The 19,131-nt window shown below is 32.7% G+C and overlaps 2 protein-coding genes across 2 annotated transcripts; one reads left to right on the top strand and one right to left on the bottom strand.

Moving 5' to 3' along the window:
- Window positions 1-3,857: 3,857 nt before the first annotated feature.
- Window positions 3,858-10,259, top strand: LOC106787626 (aromatic-L-amino-acid decarboxylase). Its single transcript, XM_014750168.1, has 11 exons — window positions 3,858-4,005; window positions 6,055-6,146; window positions 6,489-6,609; window positions 6,882-6,995; window positions 7,099-7,218; window positions 7,325-7,454; window positions 7,911-8,059; window positions 8,146-8,257; window positions 8,336-8,544; window positions 8,656-8,856; window positions 8,962-10,259. Exons 2-11 carry the CDS (start codon window positions 6,067-6,069, stop codon window positions 9,166-9,168), a joined length of 1,443 nt encoding a protein of 480 aa, XP_014605654.1. The 5' UTR covers window positions 3,858-4,005; window positions 6,055-6,066; the 3' UTR covers window positions 9,169-10,259.
- Window positions 10,260-10,345: 86 nt separating this feature from the next.
- On the bottom strand, window positions 10,346-12,611 carry LOC106787627 (peroxisomal N(1)-acetyl-spermine/spermidine oxidase-like). The gene is made up of 6 exons (XM_014750169.1): window positions 12,460-12,611; window positions 11,982-12,332; window positions 11,494-11,685; window positions 11,098-11,423; window positions 10,728-11,006; window positions 10,346-10,609 (listed from the first exon to the last, which is right to left on the bottom strand). The coding sequence occupies exons 1-6, from the start codon at window positions 12,585-12,587 to the stop codon at window positions 10,440-10,442; spliced, it is 1,446 nt and encodes a 481-aa protein (XP_014605655.1). The 5' UTR covers window positions 12,588-12,611; the 3' UTR covers window positions 10,346-10,439.
- Between the last annotated feature and the right edge of the window lie 6,520 nt (window positions 12,612-19,131).

The raw sequence follows: 19,131 nt of genomic DNA, 5'->3' as shown, positions 1-19,131 counted from the left end.
TGTATAAGACACAACTGGTTTAATTATGTGGGATATTTGATAGGTACTTACAACCTGATGTAATAATTGTTGTAGATATACAAAATAATTAATAAATAGGTATCTTAGGGAATTTGGACATTCAAAAGAATTAGAACTTCGTTTTGATTAGTTGGACGTTTTGTCCCTTTATTGGGACTTCTTCAGCAACTGGAAATTTTATTTTATTGTTATTTTTATATTGTGAAATACATGAGAAAAATATTAGATGTTACCTTAATCACACTAAAGTTCAGCGTCTTTTTTATTTAGGCAGACATACATTTTTGTAATATTCAAAACACTATACATCTATATTTCGTTATTTCTTGATCCGTTATATTTGAAAACTCAACAAAACTGTTTCAATCTAGACTAGTGTTTATTAATTTAGATATCCTCACTGTTAAGGTGCCCTCTATTCCGGTGTTCTATTTATTATAATTAAATTTAAAAATTCCGTTATAGATGTTGTTTAAATTATTTGTATCTGTTCTAAAATTAATTGTATTATTGTTCGTTATGTGGTACATTTCACTAATGTTTCTTTTATACCAATTTTTTCTTCTAAATCTAAAATCGTTGCTGCGTCAAATTTCAAATTATGTCCTGTTTTAAAATGATGCTCAGCTAATGCGATGGTATTAGTTTTACTTAACATTAGTAGGTTTACAGTCATTTCTATGCTGATCTAATCTTTTTTAAAGTTTCTGTTTCGTTTGTCCTATATAACACTTGTCACATTCACATGGTATTTTGTACACTAAGTTCGACTGGTCAAATTTATTTATTTATTAATTTAACAAAAATAAATTCTATTTACACCAAATTAAAGCATCATTTTAAAACAGGACATAATTTGAAATTTGACGCAGCAACGATTTTAGATTTAGAAGAAAAAATTGGTATAAAAGAAACATTAGTGAAATGTACCACATAACGAACAATAATACAATTAATTTTAGAACAGATACAAATAATTTAAACAACATCTATGACGGAATTTTTAAATTTAATTATAATAAATAGAACATCGGAATAGAGGGCACCTTAACAGTGAGGATATCTAAATTAATAAACACTAGTCTAGATTGAAACAATTTTGTTGAGTTTTCAAATATAACGGATCAAGAAATAACGAAATATAGATGTATACTATTTTAAATATTACAAAAATATATGTCTGCTTAAATAAAAAAGACGTGGAACTTTAGTGATTAAGGTAACATCTAATTTTTGATGATATATAGGTCTCATGAATTTCACAATATAAAAATAACAATAAAATAAAATTACCAGTTGCTGAAGAAGTCCCAATAAAGGGACGAAACGTCCAATTAATCAAAACGAAGTTTTAGTTCTTTTGAATGTCCAAATTCCCTAAGATACCTATTTATTAATAATTTTATTTTTGGACTAGAGAAACAACTAATTGAATACAAAATAATTATTATCAATCTCTAAAATATCCGATCATCGTACTGCAGGTCATTATACCGTCATTGTAGGTTAAGAACGATTTGAAATTAATTGGATTTTTCATTAAATTTCAACTTACGATTGATATTTTTTTAGATTTATTCAATCGTAAATTAGATACAATGTAAAAGTAGATACGAGTGTTCCATCCAGACGAAAAAGAATCGTCCTGTTGATTATCCTACTTGATGGTAACCATGACAACGGCACATTTTATCGAGAAGAACTTACGCTTGTTCCATGGTTTCAAAATGAAGAAAAGGAAAAACGATTCGAAGGAAAAATAAAAAAAGAAACGGGTGGGAACACTCGAGCATGTCCGAGGGAGTAGAAAAGTCAGAAAGAAGTTGCGAAGAAAAATCTTTGGGTCTCTCTTTCTTTCTTTCTTTCTTTCTTTACTTGAACATTTCCCCTTTCTTTTCTTCTCGAATGGGAAATAAAGCTTCTCTCTCTCTCTCTCTCTCTCTCTCTCTCTCTCTCTCTCTCTCTCTCTCTCTCACTTTTTTCTTTTTCCGTAAGCTTTTAGGATTTACTTTCTTAGCTCGATCTACTTTCGAGGCGAATTAACGTTTCCCAAGAGCGATTCCTTTTTACAATCGGAACAAAAGACAAGACTTATTTTCATTTCTAAAATGAACGATCCTCTTATATCGACTTCTTTTTTTTTTTAATCTTTTCTCGTAAATATTTAAGAAGCTAAAACGATCCTTAAAGATCTATAATAATATTGTAATTAAACATTTTATTTGATATCTTTTTCATATTTGTTTAATAAAAAAAAAAAAAAAGAACGCACACGTGTTCATTACGTATGCAAAAAACCGATTATTAATCAGAATGAATTGATGTAAACTGAAAGAGAGCGAACTAATAGAAAGTAATAAATCTTCAAAAAAATGTGGTGAAACAGGAAGAAGCTACAGGTTTCTTTATTTCGCTTTAAACTTGTTGCTGCTTCTTTCGAAAGATCTTATCTTAATTATTCTTTTCGTTTCTTTTTTCAACTTATTTTTTTCATCCTTTTAATTTAAATTATTATTTCAAATTGATCACAAGAAAAAATAAAAAAATGTTGTTTACCATTTAGATCGAGCGTATTATTTATGTCCATTAAAATATTCAAAATAAAAATAATTAATAAAGAAAGAAAAGATAGAAAAAGAAAAAACTTAAGCGAGAAAGATCTTTTCTAATTTTAATTGAGGAAGGAAAAATTTTCCAAGTCGACGAATAGTACCTTTGAATGCATACGCCCTAATTCAATTTGGTCGGTCTCAATAGTTCCTTGATTTCTCACGTGAAATCGTATTTCCTCTCTTGCTGTATTTGCCAGGCAGTACATTTTGAAATTCTATTAAATCGTTTGAACTCGCGCGAGTACTTTCATTTGTCATATTAAAGGCACTTTGTTAAGGGGATACGTTCGAAGAAAATATATATTTAATAGTTCTAGATAAAACACTTTTTGTGATATCGTTGTAGAACATTTCGATTTCAATGAATGAAGGAAAAACTTGATAAAAAATCGATTTTCATCAAATTAGTTTAATTTCTTCGAAACAGGTTCGCGCACAAAGTTGAGTCAAATTAATTGGAAGAGGAAAAGAGAAATATATAAATATATATATCACGAATATATATCAAGCAACGATTAAATTTTTTCTTTCCTTATATCAACGTTTCAAATTATTTCGGTATTCGTTTAAAATACGTAAACAAATTAAATATACTACATAAGATAAAAAATATTCCAAATAATATAGAATTTATTTTCTTGGAAACATTATTGGCTCTAATCGCTATTAATACTAATAATTTAATATATTAACAACACAATTATAAACAATACGTATCTCTACGATACAATTATTCTTCTTTACAATGTTTCAAGACTTCTTATAATTATCTTCCATTCTTCTATCTTTTACAATTATTCTAAAATATAATTCTCTATAATATAATATTTGAAATCAAATTTAAAATTCGACAAACATATATAATATTATCTTCAAATTATACGTGTTTAAATTAAAATTTAATCGTTATATGAAAACAGAGTCACAAATATATGATAAATTAATTTGGTAGTAGGAAAAATATTAATTAAAAATATGAGGAAAATGAATTGTATAGATTTGGAATTTGTTATCGATCTTATAAAGAAAAGGAGAGCTTTCCTCCTCTCGAAGGTGAGGAAGGAAAGAAGGAAGAGAGTTTGTTGAAGTATTGTATGGGGGTATATTATATACATATATATCTAGGTAGAAAGCCATTCGATTGGTGGAAAGGTCTCGTGCTCGAAAAGCGCTTTCAACGCTCTCGTCGGAGTTGCTAAGGGGTGGGGTGATACATAAAGACCACCTCGGCTAACGATGGACTGACAATTCCATGCGACAACGACTCGAGAATACTTCTCTATCTCGTCTCTTATCTTAACATTTTATTTAATCATTCAATAACGCGACAACTAAAAGTGCTGCTCTCCTGCTGCTATTACTACGATTTACTGTAAGTAATAAAAAAAAAAACACCCATCATTTGTGTTATTCATTTAATCATTATTTTTCATTCAAGTTTGTCTTTTTTTTCTTTTTTTTTTTTTTTCATTAACACAAGTGTACAGAATAATTGATGAATAGTTAATCGTTTAATTTGACGATTGAAAATTAATTATATAATATTTAATTGGCGTAAAGAAAATAATTTAGAATTTATTTTTGACAATTTTACTTTCACCGAGCATTAAACATAGACGAGCACGAGGTAACGTTTTTTTTGTGACACGTAAAATATTTTTCAATCGGTATTAGTTTACTTCTGTCGTCATCGATTCGCAGTTCGATCGTAAAAAGTGATTGTGAAATAATAACTCCGTTTGACGACCGGTTTCGATAGATTCCACACGAGTTTTCACCTGTAGATTTACGTATATATTCTTGGTGTCCTCGATCGTGAGTTTTTTTTTAATATGTAATTAATCAATTCGTTGAACCGCGTTGTGTTTGAAATTTACTATACAATAAAATATCATCATTCATTTTATCTCACGTTTTAAAAGAGTTTCTTTAAGATAATTAATTAAATATTAAATTATACACATATATTTTCTTTTTTATATCAGGAAATAGAAATAATAAAAATATTACCAATCGATTATACGAACAACGTATAGACACTTTTACATTCGAAAAAAATGATATAAAAACAATCAAATTGATTTATAATTAATAGATTACGAATAAATCAGAGATTCAATAATATTTAAATATTACAGTTGCGAGATTCCTTGTATTTGACATTTGGTTAGAAAAATAATATTTCGTATCGTTTAAATATGTTGAAATGGACGACGTGCCTCCAGAATAATATTATTATTTAAGATCACTATAATAGTTTAACGCACATAAATATAAAAGGAATTACCATTCCGTTTATCTTGAAGGAAAAACCATGAGGAAAGACCCGATACCTGGTCTTTGAATTAACGTCAGTAATTCCCGCTACTTTGCTTTCCCCGCTCTTTCAAATCCTGTCACTGACGTCACAATTGTGACTACTACGTCACGCACATGATCACAAGATTCCCCTACCTCCAATGAATCACTGTACACCTTTAGCAACCAAATCTTCGGAATATATAATTATTAAAACATTAGTAATAATATTTATCTATTATTTACTCGTTATTTTTTCGAATATTTTTCAATCTTTTTCCCAAAAGAATATTATTAAAGATATATTAATATTACAATGATCACTGCCGTTGTTGTTATATACGCCAAGTCCGAGATCGTAAAGAACGAAAGAAAGGAGTCGAAGGAAAATTACTTCGCAAAAATGAGTCATGGTCACGTTGCTTCACGTTTACATAGACTAGTACTAAAAGAGAGAAGTTTTACTCTTACTTTTCTGTCATGGACTTCGAATTTTTACGATGAAACAAATACACGTATATATAAAACGATATACATACATATAATATAATGATTTATATGACTTCTTTCATACTTCCGTCCTTCAAATTTCATTCATCATAATGCTTACACAAACACACACGTATATGTATATCACACATAGTTCTTCGCACATGTTACCACCTCCTGCAACGTTTCTTTAGTCGACAGATCATTGCCACTCACCAATTATGTTTGTCGTATATGGTCGGCTCATATGTTCATGATATGCGAGAAAAAAAAAACAACAAAAAGATAAAGAAAAAGGAAGAGATTGAGCATAATATGATGGCTATCTAAATGTTTGACATTGACATAGTTTAATCCTGACAATGAGATTAATCTATTCAAACGTTGGTTACACTTGAACACACGTGTATCAAACTAATACTTTCACTTCATAGTTTTTTTGGTCAATCAATTTTTCTATTATATTATATTTTTTTTCCATCGAATTCGAAGTAATAATTGTGTAAAACGATAGACACAAAGGATAAATAGAATGTAGAGAATTTTAATTGAATGTCTGTTGTCGCAAATCTATGTATCTTTTAATTACGATTTTGTATCATTATTTTTCTTTTTTCTTTTTTTCTTTTTACAGGAATACGCAAGTATGGATGCCGAGAACTTTAAACAATTTGCCAATGGAATGATAAGTTATATCACGGATTACCTAGAAAATATCAGAGATAGGTTGGTCATTTATATTTTTTGTTTCTAAACAACTAAAAACTTGATATTCTTGGTCGTATTCTTGATGATTAATCCAATAAATCACAATAATGTGAATATTCATTGTAACTATATTATACGTCAAATTACAAAAAAAAAAAAAATAAGAATACTCGAGAAATGTGAAAAAAAATTATGCATGCTACATTAACTGGTTTTATAATCGAATGCCGATCTGAAAGGAGACCTTGAAAAACTCGATTAAGAATTGAACGCTTTACGACGATCACGCGCGTGGGAGAAAAAAAGAATTAAATAAAAAGAAACTATAATATAATATACTTTTTTACGAATCATTTTTAGGACGGTTTTACCAACGATCGATCCGGGATACATGAAACCACTTTTACCCCCGGAAGCACCTCGTACTGCAGAAAAATGGGAGGATATTATAAATGACGTAGAAAGAGTGATAATGCCAGGTGTAAGTGAAATAAATCATTTTGCTTTATTTCTTTCTTTCTTTCTTTCTTTAGTTATCTCACGTCTCGCGTTAAGTTATATCCTCATTTAAAAATCAAATTGATAATATATTACAATCGATTTATAAATAAATATACATATATATATATATAATTTTTCTTTTCAATGAAATCTTTTCGTTATTATCTGTTTCATCATACACAGATCGTATATGTGAACGACCGATTAAAATATTGAATTTAATCATTTATATTTTTCTTTCACATCTTGCAGGTAACCCATTGGCAAAGTCCGAAATTTCACGCTTATTTCCCCACCGCCCAATCGTATCCAGCTATTGTTGCAGACATGCTTAGCGGAGCTATTGCATGTGTTGGATTTACTTGGGTAAGTTTAACAATGGTTCGATAAGCAGCTAGAATAACTTTCACTCGCAGTTTCTAATGTTTTTTCTTTTTTCTTTTTCGTTTTCATTTTTTCTTCTATTTAGATGGCAAGTCCAGCTTGTACGGAATTGGAAGTAATAATGCTCGATTGGTTGGGACAAATGTTGGATTTACCGAAAGAATTTTTAGCTTGCAGTGGTGGCAAAGGAGGTGGCGTCATTCAGGTTCGTATAGAAATATTTTTGTCTTCTAATAAATTTACGATATGGATTATCGGATCACAATAGAGCGAAATCATTTTACGATAATTCTATTATCTTTGACACGCAGGGAACAGCAAGCGAAGCAACATTAGTCGCTTTACTCGGTGCCAAAGTTAAGAAAATTAAGGAAGTTAAGGAACAGCATCCTGAATGGACCGAGGCCGAAATCATTGATAAAATGGTCGCATACAGTTCCTGTAAGTTTCTTTCGCGATATTCCTCTTGACATTTTTCGCGAATATTAATCGTGAGAAAAAAATTATGATGCTTTTATGCTTTCAACAACAATGACTCAATACAATTGGCTCGAAGGTGTAGAAAGAGAGAGTGTGCGCGCGTGTGTGTGTGTGTGTGTGAGAGGGATGATGAAGTAGTTTGACAAGGGTGTGTATGGGTTCGAAACACTTCATCAAACGGCACTTTATCACCATGGCAACCTGTAATAACCACTCTAGTTGGGATATTCTAGTCGAACCTTCACCCTGCACCACTTTCAACCCAATGCACATTTTCTCATTACCCCCTAGCCACCTCGAATCATCCTAAATTGAGATTGCTATAAAAGTTACCTTTATAGAAAAATCCCATTCATCGTTTTAATTCCAATTAATGAGAGATTCGAAATTATGATATATTCTATTTAATTCATTTAGGTCAAGCGCACAGTTCGGTCGAACGAGCTGGTCTTTTCGCTGGCGTGAAATTTCGTTTATTGAAGGTCGATTCGAAAAATAAATTACGCGGTGATACTTTGGCCGAGGCTATTCGCGAAGACAAAGAGAAAGGACTAATACCATTTTACGTGAGTCCTTTTGTCAAAAATCTCTTTTCTAGATTTTTGTTAAAATTGGATCATCGAGATATCTTGATATTTTGATTGATTTGCAGGTCGTCATTACCCTAGGAACAACAAATTCATGTGCTTTCGATCGTTTGGACGAATTAGGTCCGATAGCTAATCGAGAATCTGTCTGGGCACACATAGATGCTGCATATGCAGGTAATTTCGTAAAGAATTTTTACCTTGAATATTTTCGCGTAAAACATTATTATAAACGAATTATATTTCCAACGTTAGGTTCCGCTTTTATTTGTCCGGAATTTCGTTACTTAATGAAAGGCATCGAAACAGCAGACTCGTTTAATTTTAATCCTCACAAGTGGCTGTTGGTTAATTTCGACTGTTCCGCCATGTGGTTCAAAGATCCAACTTTCGTAATTAACGCCTTTAATGTCGATCCATTGTACCTGAAATACGAAATGCAAGGATCAGCTCCTGATTACAGGGTAAATATATTATATTTTATTTTTCTTCTTTCCCTGATTCTCTTTTTCCAATCATAATTATCTAAACAAATTGAATTTTTAAAATTAAACGTATTACTCTCTTTTTTCCAGCATTGGCAAATTCCTCTCGGTCGTAGATTCCGAGCACTTAAACTATGGTTCGTTTTGAGAATTTATGGGGTAGAAAATCTTCAAAAATATATCAGAACTCACGTTTCTCTGGCTCACGAATTCGAGGCATTCGTTCTTTCCGATTCTCGTTTCGAGATCATCGCTGAAGTTGTTCTTGGATTGGTTTGCTTCAGATTGAAGGTATTAATTTTTTTGAATAAACTTCAAAATATAAACCGGTAGGGATGGGGATTAATAAATATAATAAAATAAATTTTGTTCACATATTGAATATTTTTAAAACAGGGATCCAACGACGTGAACGAGACACTGCTGAAAAGAATAAACGGCGCTGGAAAGATTCATTTAGTTCCATCAAAGATAAATGACGTATTTTTCCTTCGTTTGGCAATATGCTCGCGAATTACTCAAAGCAGCGATATACTTTACTCATGGAAGGAGATTAAACAAAGGGCCGATGAAATATTAGAAGAGAATTCGGTTTCCAAGTGATGGCGCGCTCAAATAGCTCGTGGTTGCAGATCGTTAGCACCGGCGACTTGCAATCAATCATAGTTATGATTTTTATTCGTAAAACCCACCTTGACATAGAAATAATTGTTCTCCTTAGAAAATGTTTTATCTAAAATCATTAACACTCTCTTTTCATCCGAGGCTCATTATTTTACACACATTTGAGTTGTTTTTTTTTTTTAAATAATTTTTACAGTATTATTTTAGCCTTTCATTAATAATTCAATACCCTGACATTTAATATTTTTAATTAGGAATATTCATAGAATAGCTCGATCGTTTTTAAACGGATGATGGATATTAATCACAAAGTCGAACATTTTTACTAACAGTTCCTATTAATATTTTCTGTTATGTTTTCGTATAATTTAACACAGTGTATTAACGTAACTATTCTCACATATCATTATAAACTTAATAATTATTATAATGTGCTAGTTCCTCGTTTATATTTCTAAACTCGTATTAATATATTAGTTTCGTGATATGATGATCAGATAAATATGTTTGCATCAAATGTGAGCTATATTAAAAGGTATTATAATTTTATATTCTTAACTATAATCTACTTTTAACTTGGTTGTGTGTCTACTTATTGCCCACCGAAATATTCGATATATTGAATATAAAATAATCATATCGTATGTAAGTTCTGTGTGTTAGGTATCGTTCGGAATCGTCGAAATCTCAACACTTGTTAAAACGTAGCACAGAGATTAGGAAAATTTTAGATGTATTAGAAATAAGTTAGAGTTCGTAGAAGCGCTACAATAAATAATTCAATTTTTTTGCGCGAGATATTATAAAAATTAAATTTGTATTATTAAGTCATCTAACTCGCAATTGTTGTTTAGCAGCACTAGTTTATCCGTACACATCCTGTTAAAGTGTTACCGCTCGTGTAGGCAACGATTTGAATTATGTTCATCGATGGGACCACTGGAGGATAATAAAATTTACAAAATGCGCTTCATATCGATCGTCCACGTCTATATTACTATTAAATGAAATCTGTTTTAACATTGTTATCAAATAATAATTGAAATATATGCTGATTTATGTTAACTGCATACGATGATACTGTGATCAATTAAAATCTGTACCTCATAATTTAGTTAGATCTCCGTCGAAGTTGAAAATGAAGTATTGTTTTTTATTATATTAATTCGATGTGTAAAAAAGAAAATCTTTTAAAAGAACAGCTGTCAAGCTATAGTACATTAACGGGGAAGATACGATTGGATCTTACTTTATTTGTTCGAATCGCTTTGAGGCGGACCACCGTATTTTTTCGTCAATTGAATTATTCTTTCAGCTTCACGAATCCCGCTTAATCTTGCACCGTGAACGGTACTGTAATGTCCCGGAATTGTAGCTTCACCAGCGAAAAAGAGTATCGGTGGAATCGGTTCGCATGTACCTAAATAAATCAAATCAAATCACCGTTCGTCGTATCGTCGCTGTACGCGGACGATCAATTAATAAGTTATTAATTATTCAATGATAAAATATGATTAATGAAAATAATCGTTACTCGCCTGGAATAGGAGCTGCCAGATCACACTGATTATCTACTGTACTTTCCATACCCATGTAACTATACGCACCAGCAAAATATTGGTCCGAACACCATTTGCTTCGGAGAATATTAGCTGGATATGGTAAAGTAGGATCTCCCGTGAATTGTCGAAGCAATCGGGTTATAGATTCGACTATTTCTTCGTCCGAACGTAATTCCATTTCTGCAGCTTCTTTGCCACAAATCCAAGCACACAATACGTGTTGCGAGCTTGGAAGTTCCTCGATGCAGGAGATACCTACAAAAATTTAATTTTTTATTCGAGGATAATAAAAAAAAAAAAAGAAAAAACTGTGGAAAATAATTGCAAATAAAAAAAAAGAGGAAACCTTTAACCCAATCGCATCTATCAGCCAATTCATTAGCGGACCAGGCCAACTTGATTCCACCTTCCCGCCAAACCCAAAAAGGTCTCGCATACTCGAGAAATATTTTGTTAACATAACCAAATCCTAGTTTAGCGATGGCCTCGACTTTTTCGGCCGGTAAAGATGGACAAAACATTTTGTCGTGTTGATGCTTCAATACGCCAAGAGGTAGAGTTACGATTACATAATCAGCTGGATGTTCTTCACCATCGCAACATTTTACCACAGCACGTGGATAGGTATCGTCGATAGCACCCCATCTGACGGAACTCACTGGTTTACAGTATCTACACAAAACAATAAAGAGAAAGAAAAAATTAAACCCAAAATTGGTCGATTTTTTAAATGTAAACTTACTTTAAGCAACAACTCGGCAAATCCCTGAGCAAAGGTGCTAAAACACCGACATATCCAAGCGGTACTCTTACATTTCCACCAGGTATCTCAATGTAACTACCAAACTGATCGGCTGATACCAGAGAAAGATCGTCACCGCAACGACATCTCATAAAATTTGTAAGACCGTACATTACCCTAGCAGCATCGTATCTAAAATGATGAGAATGATACAGAGGAATTTTTCTCACGATATGAACGATAATAATTAATCTTTAATACGTCATTAAGTTCGTCGCATAATACAATGAGGTAAGACCTAAAGTGAATGTTTAACCTAAATATCTCCATACATAGTGGAATATTTAAATAGGAACACCGGAATGTGTAACTTTGTTTATAATGGTGTTAAGCACAATATCTTGATCTTCAAAATGATTTCAAAATGTACAAGATGTTCCTATTAAAATGGCCCACCTTGTGTATACGAGGATACATCGCAACTGTACCGTTGCTCCTCCGGGAAATTGTGTAGCTCCTGCTGTATTCTGATTCCCATGAAATTCAGCAACGTACCGTGGGTACGACCGCATCCCAAAGAAAATAGGGCAGCAGCTTGTTGTTCGATCTGTCGGAAGGTGTGGAATGCTGTGATGCTGATTGGTAGATCGATCGCACGACCATCACTGGTACAAAAGAGTCCATGATTTGGCTCAGGTCTGGAGAGTGGGGCTTTTAAAAGTCCTTCCTGAGCTGCCAAGGTAAAAATAGGATTCGTCAGGCATCCACCTTCTATCCAGGTTGCTCCCATTTCGGCAACGACATCTCCCAACCAGCAGGAATGAATTCTTCCGCCAGGCCTGACAATCGAAACAACGCATAACTTTAGTTCAGTTATTCGTAGTATCGAATACAAATGAAAGTAACCTTTTTTTATTAGACCACCAAAGATTATTCGAGTTTGACATAAGGTAAACAGAATGTTACCTATCCGTTGCCTCCAGTATCGTAAAATTGTGCAGCCCGCATTGTGCCAAACGATGAGCTGCTGATAATCCTGCCATTCCTGCCCCAATGATAACCACACTCGGTTCTGGCTTGCACGGATCCAACATGCAAGGATCCAACTGGCACGATTCGAATTTCTTCGTTACTTTTGTGCATGCTTCTTTTTTCTTACCATCCCCGCTTTTTGAACTGGACAGTAACCTGTTAAAATTGCGTGATCGTTTTATCTCGAAATGCTAATCGATACGAACTTGTACGCAGATTACCTTTAATTATTATCCCATAGTAGAGTTATTTTATTTCCATAGAAATGTATTCCGTGTAATTACCTTACAAGAATTCGCTGTAGAGTCCGAAACGAAACAGCGGTCTTTTTAAGGCACATTTCATTCGATACTAACAGCTGTGTTAACCGACAAATTTATCATCAAGACGGCGATTTCTAACCTCAGCCGAAATGGAACGTTGTCACTGACACCATTTCTTGTTGTAGAAACGTTGCTATGAGAAAGAGAGAGAGAGAAAGAGAAAAAGAGAAATAAAGAGAAATGTAACGTGTTTGAACAAAAATTTCGAACGTTCTTCTATTGTCGTATAGATTCCTTGATTCGTTCCCATTGCAATTGTCCTAAAGTATAAGAAGATATAGAAAGGAAAATGTGTCGTAACATATGTTCAGACAAAATTCACGCTTATGGTTATTTCATACGTCTACTATAAAATACAGTATAAGAATCTTTATACTAATAGGACGTATTCGATCTTCTTGATTATCATAATCACAAGAAAAATAGTGAGCCCATCATTATCGAGAAATAATTTGATTATAGGAAAAAGTAAGAACAATTATGGTCAGATCAATAGAATATTAAAAATATTGCGACTAATAATAACCGGTGCGAATCTTTATTTGTTTTGTTTATCACATATTACGTTTGTAATAACATTACGCGTAGTACTGACAGATACGAGAGAGAGGTTTTAACGATACTCATGAAAGTTCGCATGTTTACCGGGAAAAAATAAGCAGCTGCTATTTCAACAAGTTGTTGCGATCTCATTATTAGAAAGATCAAATCCTTCCTCCAAGATATCGGAAAATCATACCATGCACTCCCATAAGCGGCATAACCAACTTGTTCCATTTGATTTCTTAAGTATTCTCCAACGTAACTGTAGATGAGTAGTTGCAACAGAAAAGTACTCAGCACGGTCAACGACTTGGTGAACATGAAGATATCAGAATAATGCAGAGCCAAAATACATTGGAAACCTTGAATATTTTGTTTTTTTTTTGTTTAGAAAGAGTTTCATAGAAAATTCCAAAATACGTAAAAGAAAGATCACCCTAATACACGTGGGGAATGATACCTATGATACAGATGAGTATACAACTGACGAGTAATTGTGCTACCAAAACGATGCTGATAGTATTGACGAGATATTCGGCCAAAGTTAACAATTCGCTATATCTCGACAACAAATGACTGAATTTTTGTTTCATCCCTTTTTGAAATTTAAATCGTGTAAACTGTGTCTTCAATATTTCCACTTGTCCGCAAACATGCAAGGTAATACCGAAAAAAAGGCAATCGTTACCTTCAAAATGAAACGTTTGTGTAACTAATTTTTATTGAAATAATTTTGTTGAAGATAATAATCGTAAAAGGATACTTTACCAAGATTGCCATTGCACGTACTAATCAGCAATACGATATCCAACGCAGAAATAAAACAATATAATCCAATAGAAACATTGAAACTTCCCAAAGTGCAATCGGAAGGCATCGGATAACTCAACGTTTTAGGAAGACTCGTCCTCGTGCCGTTTATGGTCGTACCTTCGACACCCATGAAGAAAGGTGCGATCATGAAGATCGACGTTGAAAAGTATGAGAAACATATTAAACTGGAACACAAACTTCTCCCAATGAATGCGTGCCTTTTCATAATCCCAAAATCTTTCAAGGATTTACTTTCCGAGTAATCCTTTATTGCACTTTTGTAATTATCGATTAAGTGTTGAGAATAATATCGATAACAAGCGATTTTAATGATTGCCATTATGTTGCACGCGATTATTGTAAGACTGTCCAAATTGACATGGCTGTAGTTGCACCCATCGAGAAGTTCTTTACATTGAAATATTAACATGAATATCTGTAAAATAGAAAAATAATTTGCAATGTTGTTTTTACAATAGTATTAAAAATATGAAAATAATGTTTACCTGACAACCGATTGCTACAACGGAACGGACTTTGGAGAAAAAATTGTAATCCTGAAGTGGCCAAACACCTGTCGGTAACGTTAAGAATTTGTAAAAGTTCATAGCGTATGCAACCTCATCGTTCCACGGTTTTTTTCCCATTTTTGGTTGATGGCCTATCCCAGTAGTGCTGATTGAACACTATCATTCGTCGTCATTTTATCGAACGATCTATACATTTTCGTAATACGATACAAGATGAGCAGTTACGTAGCGAGAAACATTTCCTAACTCATTTCTTATTTAATCTGAACGCTACTCTCTGCTGCAATCTTCCTTACCCTTTTCTTATGTTAGTTTTTTTTTTCTCGGAGCATGCGCTCTGGTCTACTTCGACTATGTTTCCAAAGATCACACAGTGTGTCTATTTCGTTCTTCTAAGTCGCAACACATTACGAACGTCGAAGACATTATTTTCAGTGAGGAAGTATCGTTTAACGAAAAAATAATAAAAACTCAAGATGATGACAAATATTCTTCGCAAAAATTGGAAATAATTGAAACAAATGGCGAGTACCAAGTGGTCGACTTCATACAAGGTTTGTTTTATCGTATAGAACATATACTATACTTGTGAATGACAATGTTTGAATATTTTGTTGAAAATGAATAATGTGATTTAAATCGAACGAAGTATTGTTATATGTTTAAGTAATTAGTCTGCTTTATTTAATTAGTGTTTTATTTATTATATATGTCCCTTCGCTCGATATGTCATATAGGTTTTTTTCTTATATTCTTTCTGCATTTGCCTAAAGCTATATTATAAAAGTAATAACAATATTAAATAAAGTAATCGCTGTTAATTGTTTCTGTTACTATTTATCCATATAGAAGTCGTACCATGCGACGATTAATTATTTAGTAACAATTTTCTATTAATAAATAATACGCATGGAAATCATTCCTCAAATGCAATTCGTAAAACGGAAAAATATGAAAAAGATGCTTTTAAAATGTTCTTGAAACTTTCCAAATCAATTGGATAAAATCTGCCTGCTCTCAGGCGAAATGGTTTGTGTGCTCTCATGATTATGAATAAGACATTTTTAGCATTGTTCGAGGAAAATTCGTACCAAGGAAAATTGTAAATCAATCGATGAATATCTAATGTCAACGACGAGAGAAAATCACCGGCGTAACTGTATAAAAAAAGTTGTGCCAATATGACGACAAACGCAACGACGGCTTTGATCAAAGGAACAATGTTGTTTTGTTTGGACAGCATCAATATTTGTATACCTGAAGATTAAAAAAGATATTTTGTACGAAATAAAATCGATTAATAATCGGTTTAAAACATACATAATCTATTTACCTGTTGAACAGATGTGAAGTCCATTGGTCATTAGAATTATTAAAAGAACGTAATGAAAAGTGTCCTCGATTCGTCGAGTTATATCCAACAGATGCGAATGTTTGTCAACGAATTGTTCGATTTCCTTGATACGATCCTCCTCTTCTTGGCCACGACATTTTTCAAAGAGTATTTGTAAACTACCCAATTGACCACAAATCTGCATAGAAAGGCCGAAGAAGAAAACGTCGTTTCCACTTTCAATGAGTACAGCGTTGACTAACTGAATTGCCTGCAAAACGAAGACTGTCCAATAAGTAGACGTTGACATATTACCAAAGACACACATAGTTCGAAGAGGTATTCTTTTAGGTAAATCTTCGCTCGTGGTTATATTATCCTGTTTAGAAGAGGATTCCGACAAAGGCATGGCATCCAGGATGATAGTTATGATGATGACAAAAGCAAAACTCATCTGCATACGGGCCACGGATTTGCCACGTTGGCTGTATTTTAACATAATTTTTTTTGCCGAGGAACTCTCAACTATAGCTGACCAATTTTTAAGCGTTGACAAAAGGATCTTCCGTAGATCATCACGATGCAACTTGATGAAGATTAATTTAGTCAGACCTGCCACCGTAGCCAAAAAGATTCCAAAAAAATCCAGGGTTTCGTCGGTACTACCGCAACTCAGTCGAATTTCCATTAGAATGGAAACTAATGTACCAAACTGTGATAGATAATAGCAGTCAAGTACTGAACTATAAATCAGATGATGATTTCGTAATATTTAAAACGCTTAACGTTTATATACTAATATATTTTATATTGTTAGTAAGTTAAAGTATTGCAGTACCCCTAAAAGAAATGTGGCACAGAACCGAATAGTCGAAAATATTCCTTCCCTTTGTAGAGGCCACGTACCAGTTGTCCAAGTTATGTATTTGTACATCCACAGTGCATTGACGGAATCAGCACTCCAGACTACATCGTCGATCGCCATTTTGTCGGGTTTACTCGCGACGAAACAACGTTAACACTCCGATACGAAAGAATAAAAATAAAAAAGGAAACAAGAGGAATGAGTATAAGTGGAAACAAAATTGTTATCAAATACATCTCCGGTGTATGGAGCAAAACTATCGCATGTATTATTCGCACATGATCTAAACAAAATTATTAGGGATGAGCAAGATTATGGGAAAGTGAACATACGGTCATTTACTACGAGAGTACTAACATTATAGACAATATCGCATTATTTTATTGCAGCTTAGGTTATATTTTTCTGACCATCTATCCACCTAACTGAATTATAGCGTCGAGTTATAAGTTTCTTATGCCATTCGCGTCTACGAATGTTGGCATTGAACAAGTACCTTTCTTCCATCTTCGTAAACATTTTCTTTGTACTTTTGTTTGTCGTGTAATATTATTGCGGTAAGGTATTATATTTCTTCTTTGACGCATTTTACAATTGTGCTCATATGTTTTTTTCTTTTTATTGTTATTAATGCAAATTGTTCAGCAAGATGGATATACCAATTGCCTTTGATGAAAAATCGTAGGCGTTAAAGCTACAAATTTCGGTAAACAATGTTTACTTTTATCAAAATAAATCTGATGCAACCAATGAACAATTTAAATTACAATTAATAAATGATAATCAAAAGATCACAGAAGATTCAATATCATTATTTTTCTACACTTACACAAGATCAATCTTTTATTCCTCGAATACAATTCGTAAAACGGAAAAGAAGGAGAAGCACGTTTTAACGATGTTCTTGAAATTTTCAATGTCCATGATATAAAACCTACCCGCCGTAAGATTAAATGGTATATGGGTTCTCATGATAATAAACATCAGATTGCGAACGTGACTCGGAGAGAATTCGTACCAGGTACAATTATAAATAACTTGACAAACATCTTTGAATAATGATGACAAGTAATCACCTGCATAACTGTAGAGAAAAAGTTGAACCAAAATGATGATTAGAACAGAACCGACTTTCGTCAGAAGAACTACGTCGATTGTATTGGATAGAAAAATTATTTGTATTCCTGTGTGTGTGAAAATAGAAAAAATATGTGATTAAAACAATAATCATTTATATAAAGAATAATGTTAATAAAAAATATGAAAAATCAAATACCTGCTAAACAGATATGCGATCCGCCAGTTATTAGATTGACTAAAAGAATATTAGTATAGGTGTTTTCGATCAATTGAGCCATTTCCAACAGATGCAAATGTCTACGAACAAATTCTCCGATTTTCTTAAGTTGATCATTTTCATTGTTCGCTTTGAACTCGTCAGAAAAAATATTCAACGCATCGAGTTGGCCACAAACGTGCATAGCAATTCCAAAAAAAAATACGTCGTTTCCTATATTGACAATTATCGAATTGAATAACTGGACACCCTGTAAACTGAATACTGTCCAATAAATAGGAGTAGACATGTTGCCAAAAAGACACATGGTCCTCAATGGAACCTGTCTAATATCTTCTTCGTTGAATGTTGCATTGTTCTGTTGAAAACTATTTGACGATGGTAGGGCATCCATGATCATTGTTACAACGGTTAAAAAACTTAAGCTCATTTGAACGCGGCACACCAATAATCCCCGATTAGTATACTTCCATGTGATCTTCTTCATCGACGAATTGTCAATGATCGAGGACCAATCCTTGATTGCCGACAAAATGATTTTTCGTAAATCTTCTTGATGCAGCTTGATGAAAACGAGTTTCGTCAAACCCGTAATCATAGCTGCTGATATACCAAAGAACTCTAGCGTTTTGTCAACGTCTCCACAGTTTAGATAAACTTCGAGTAGAATAGAAGCTAGTATACCAAACTGTTATCAAACATACGAGTTAAAAAAGACAAATTAAACATTATATTAATTACATTAATTTACACTATAAATAAAACATTTGTTATTAATTCTTTTTTTCTATTATTTCTTCAATGATCTCTATCACGATTCGCGTAATTCTTTTATTTTGTATTTTTTCGAAATGAATATTACACAAGTACTACCTCTAAAATGAAGGAAATAGTGAAGCGAA

The sequence above is a fragment of the Polistes canadensis genome, unplaced genomic scaffold, assembly GCF_001313835.1.
Source record: "Polistes canadensis isolate GaletaPanama2010 unplaced genomic scaffold, ASM131383v1 scaffold_108, whole genome shotgun sequence".
In the NCBI taxonomy this organism is placed as follows: Eukaryota; Metazoa; Arthropoda; class Insecta; order Hymenoptera; family Vespidae; genus Polistes; species Polistes canadensis.
The sequence above is the reverse complement of the archived record's forward strand: the minus strand, read 5'-3'. Positions and strand labels throughout refer to the sequence as shown.

Coding starts and splice junctions, on each gene's coding strand:
- LOC106787627 (XM_014750169.1), bottom strand. CDS start 12,587: ATGTTGGATCCGTGCAAGCCAGAACCGAGTGTGGTTATCATTGGGGCA. Junction 12,333..12,459: donor ATACTGGAGGCAACGGATAG/GTAACATTCTGT, acceptor TTCGATTGTCAG/GCCTGGCGGAAGAATTCATT. Junction 11,424..11,493: donor TTGCCGAGTTGTTGCTTAAA/GTAAGTTTACAT, acceptor TGTTTTGTGTAG/ATACTGTAAACCAGTGAGTT.
- LOC106787626 (XM_014750168.1), top strand. CDS start 6,067: ATGGATGCCGAGAACTTTAAACAATTTGCCAATGGAATGATAAGTTAT. Junction 8,060..8,145: donor AAGGACTAATACCATTTTAC/GTGAGTCCTTTT, acceptor ATTGATTTGCAG/GTCGTCATTACCCTAGGAAC. Junction 8,258..8,335: donor CATAGATGCTGCATATGCAG/GTAATTTCGTAA, acceptor TTCCAACGTTAG/GTTCCGCTTTTATTTGTCCG.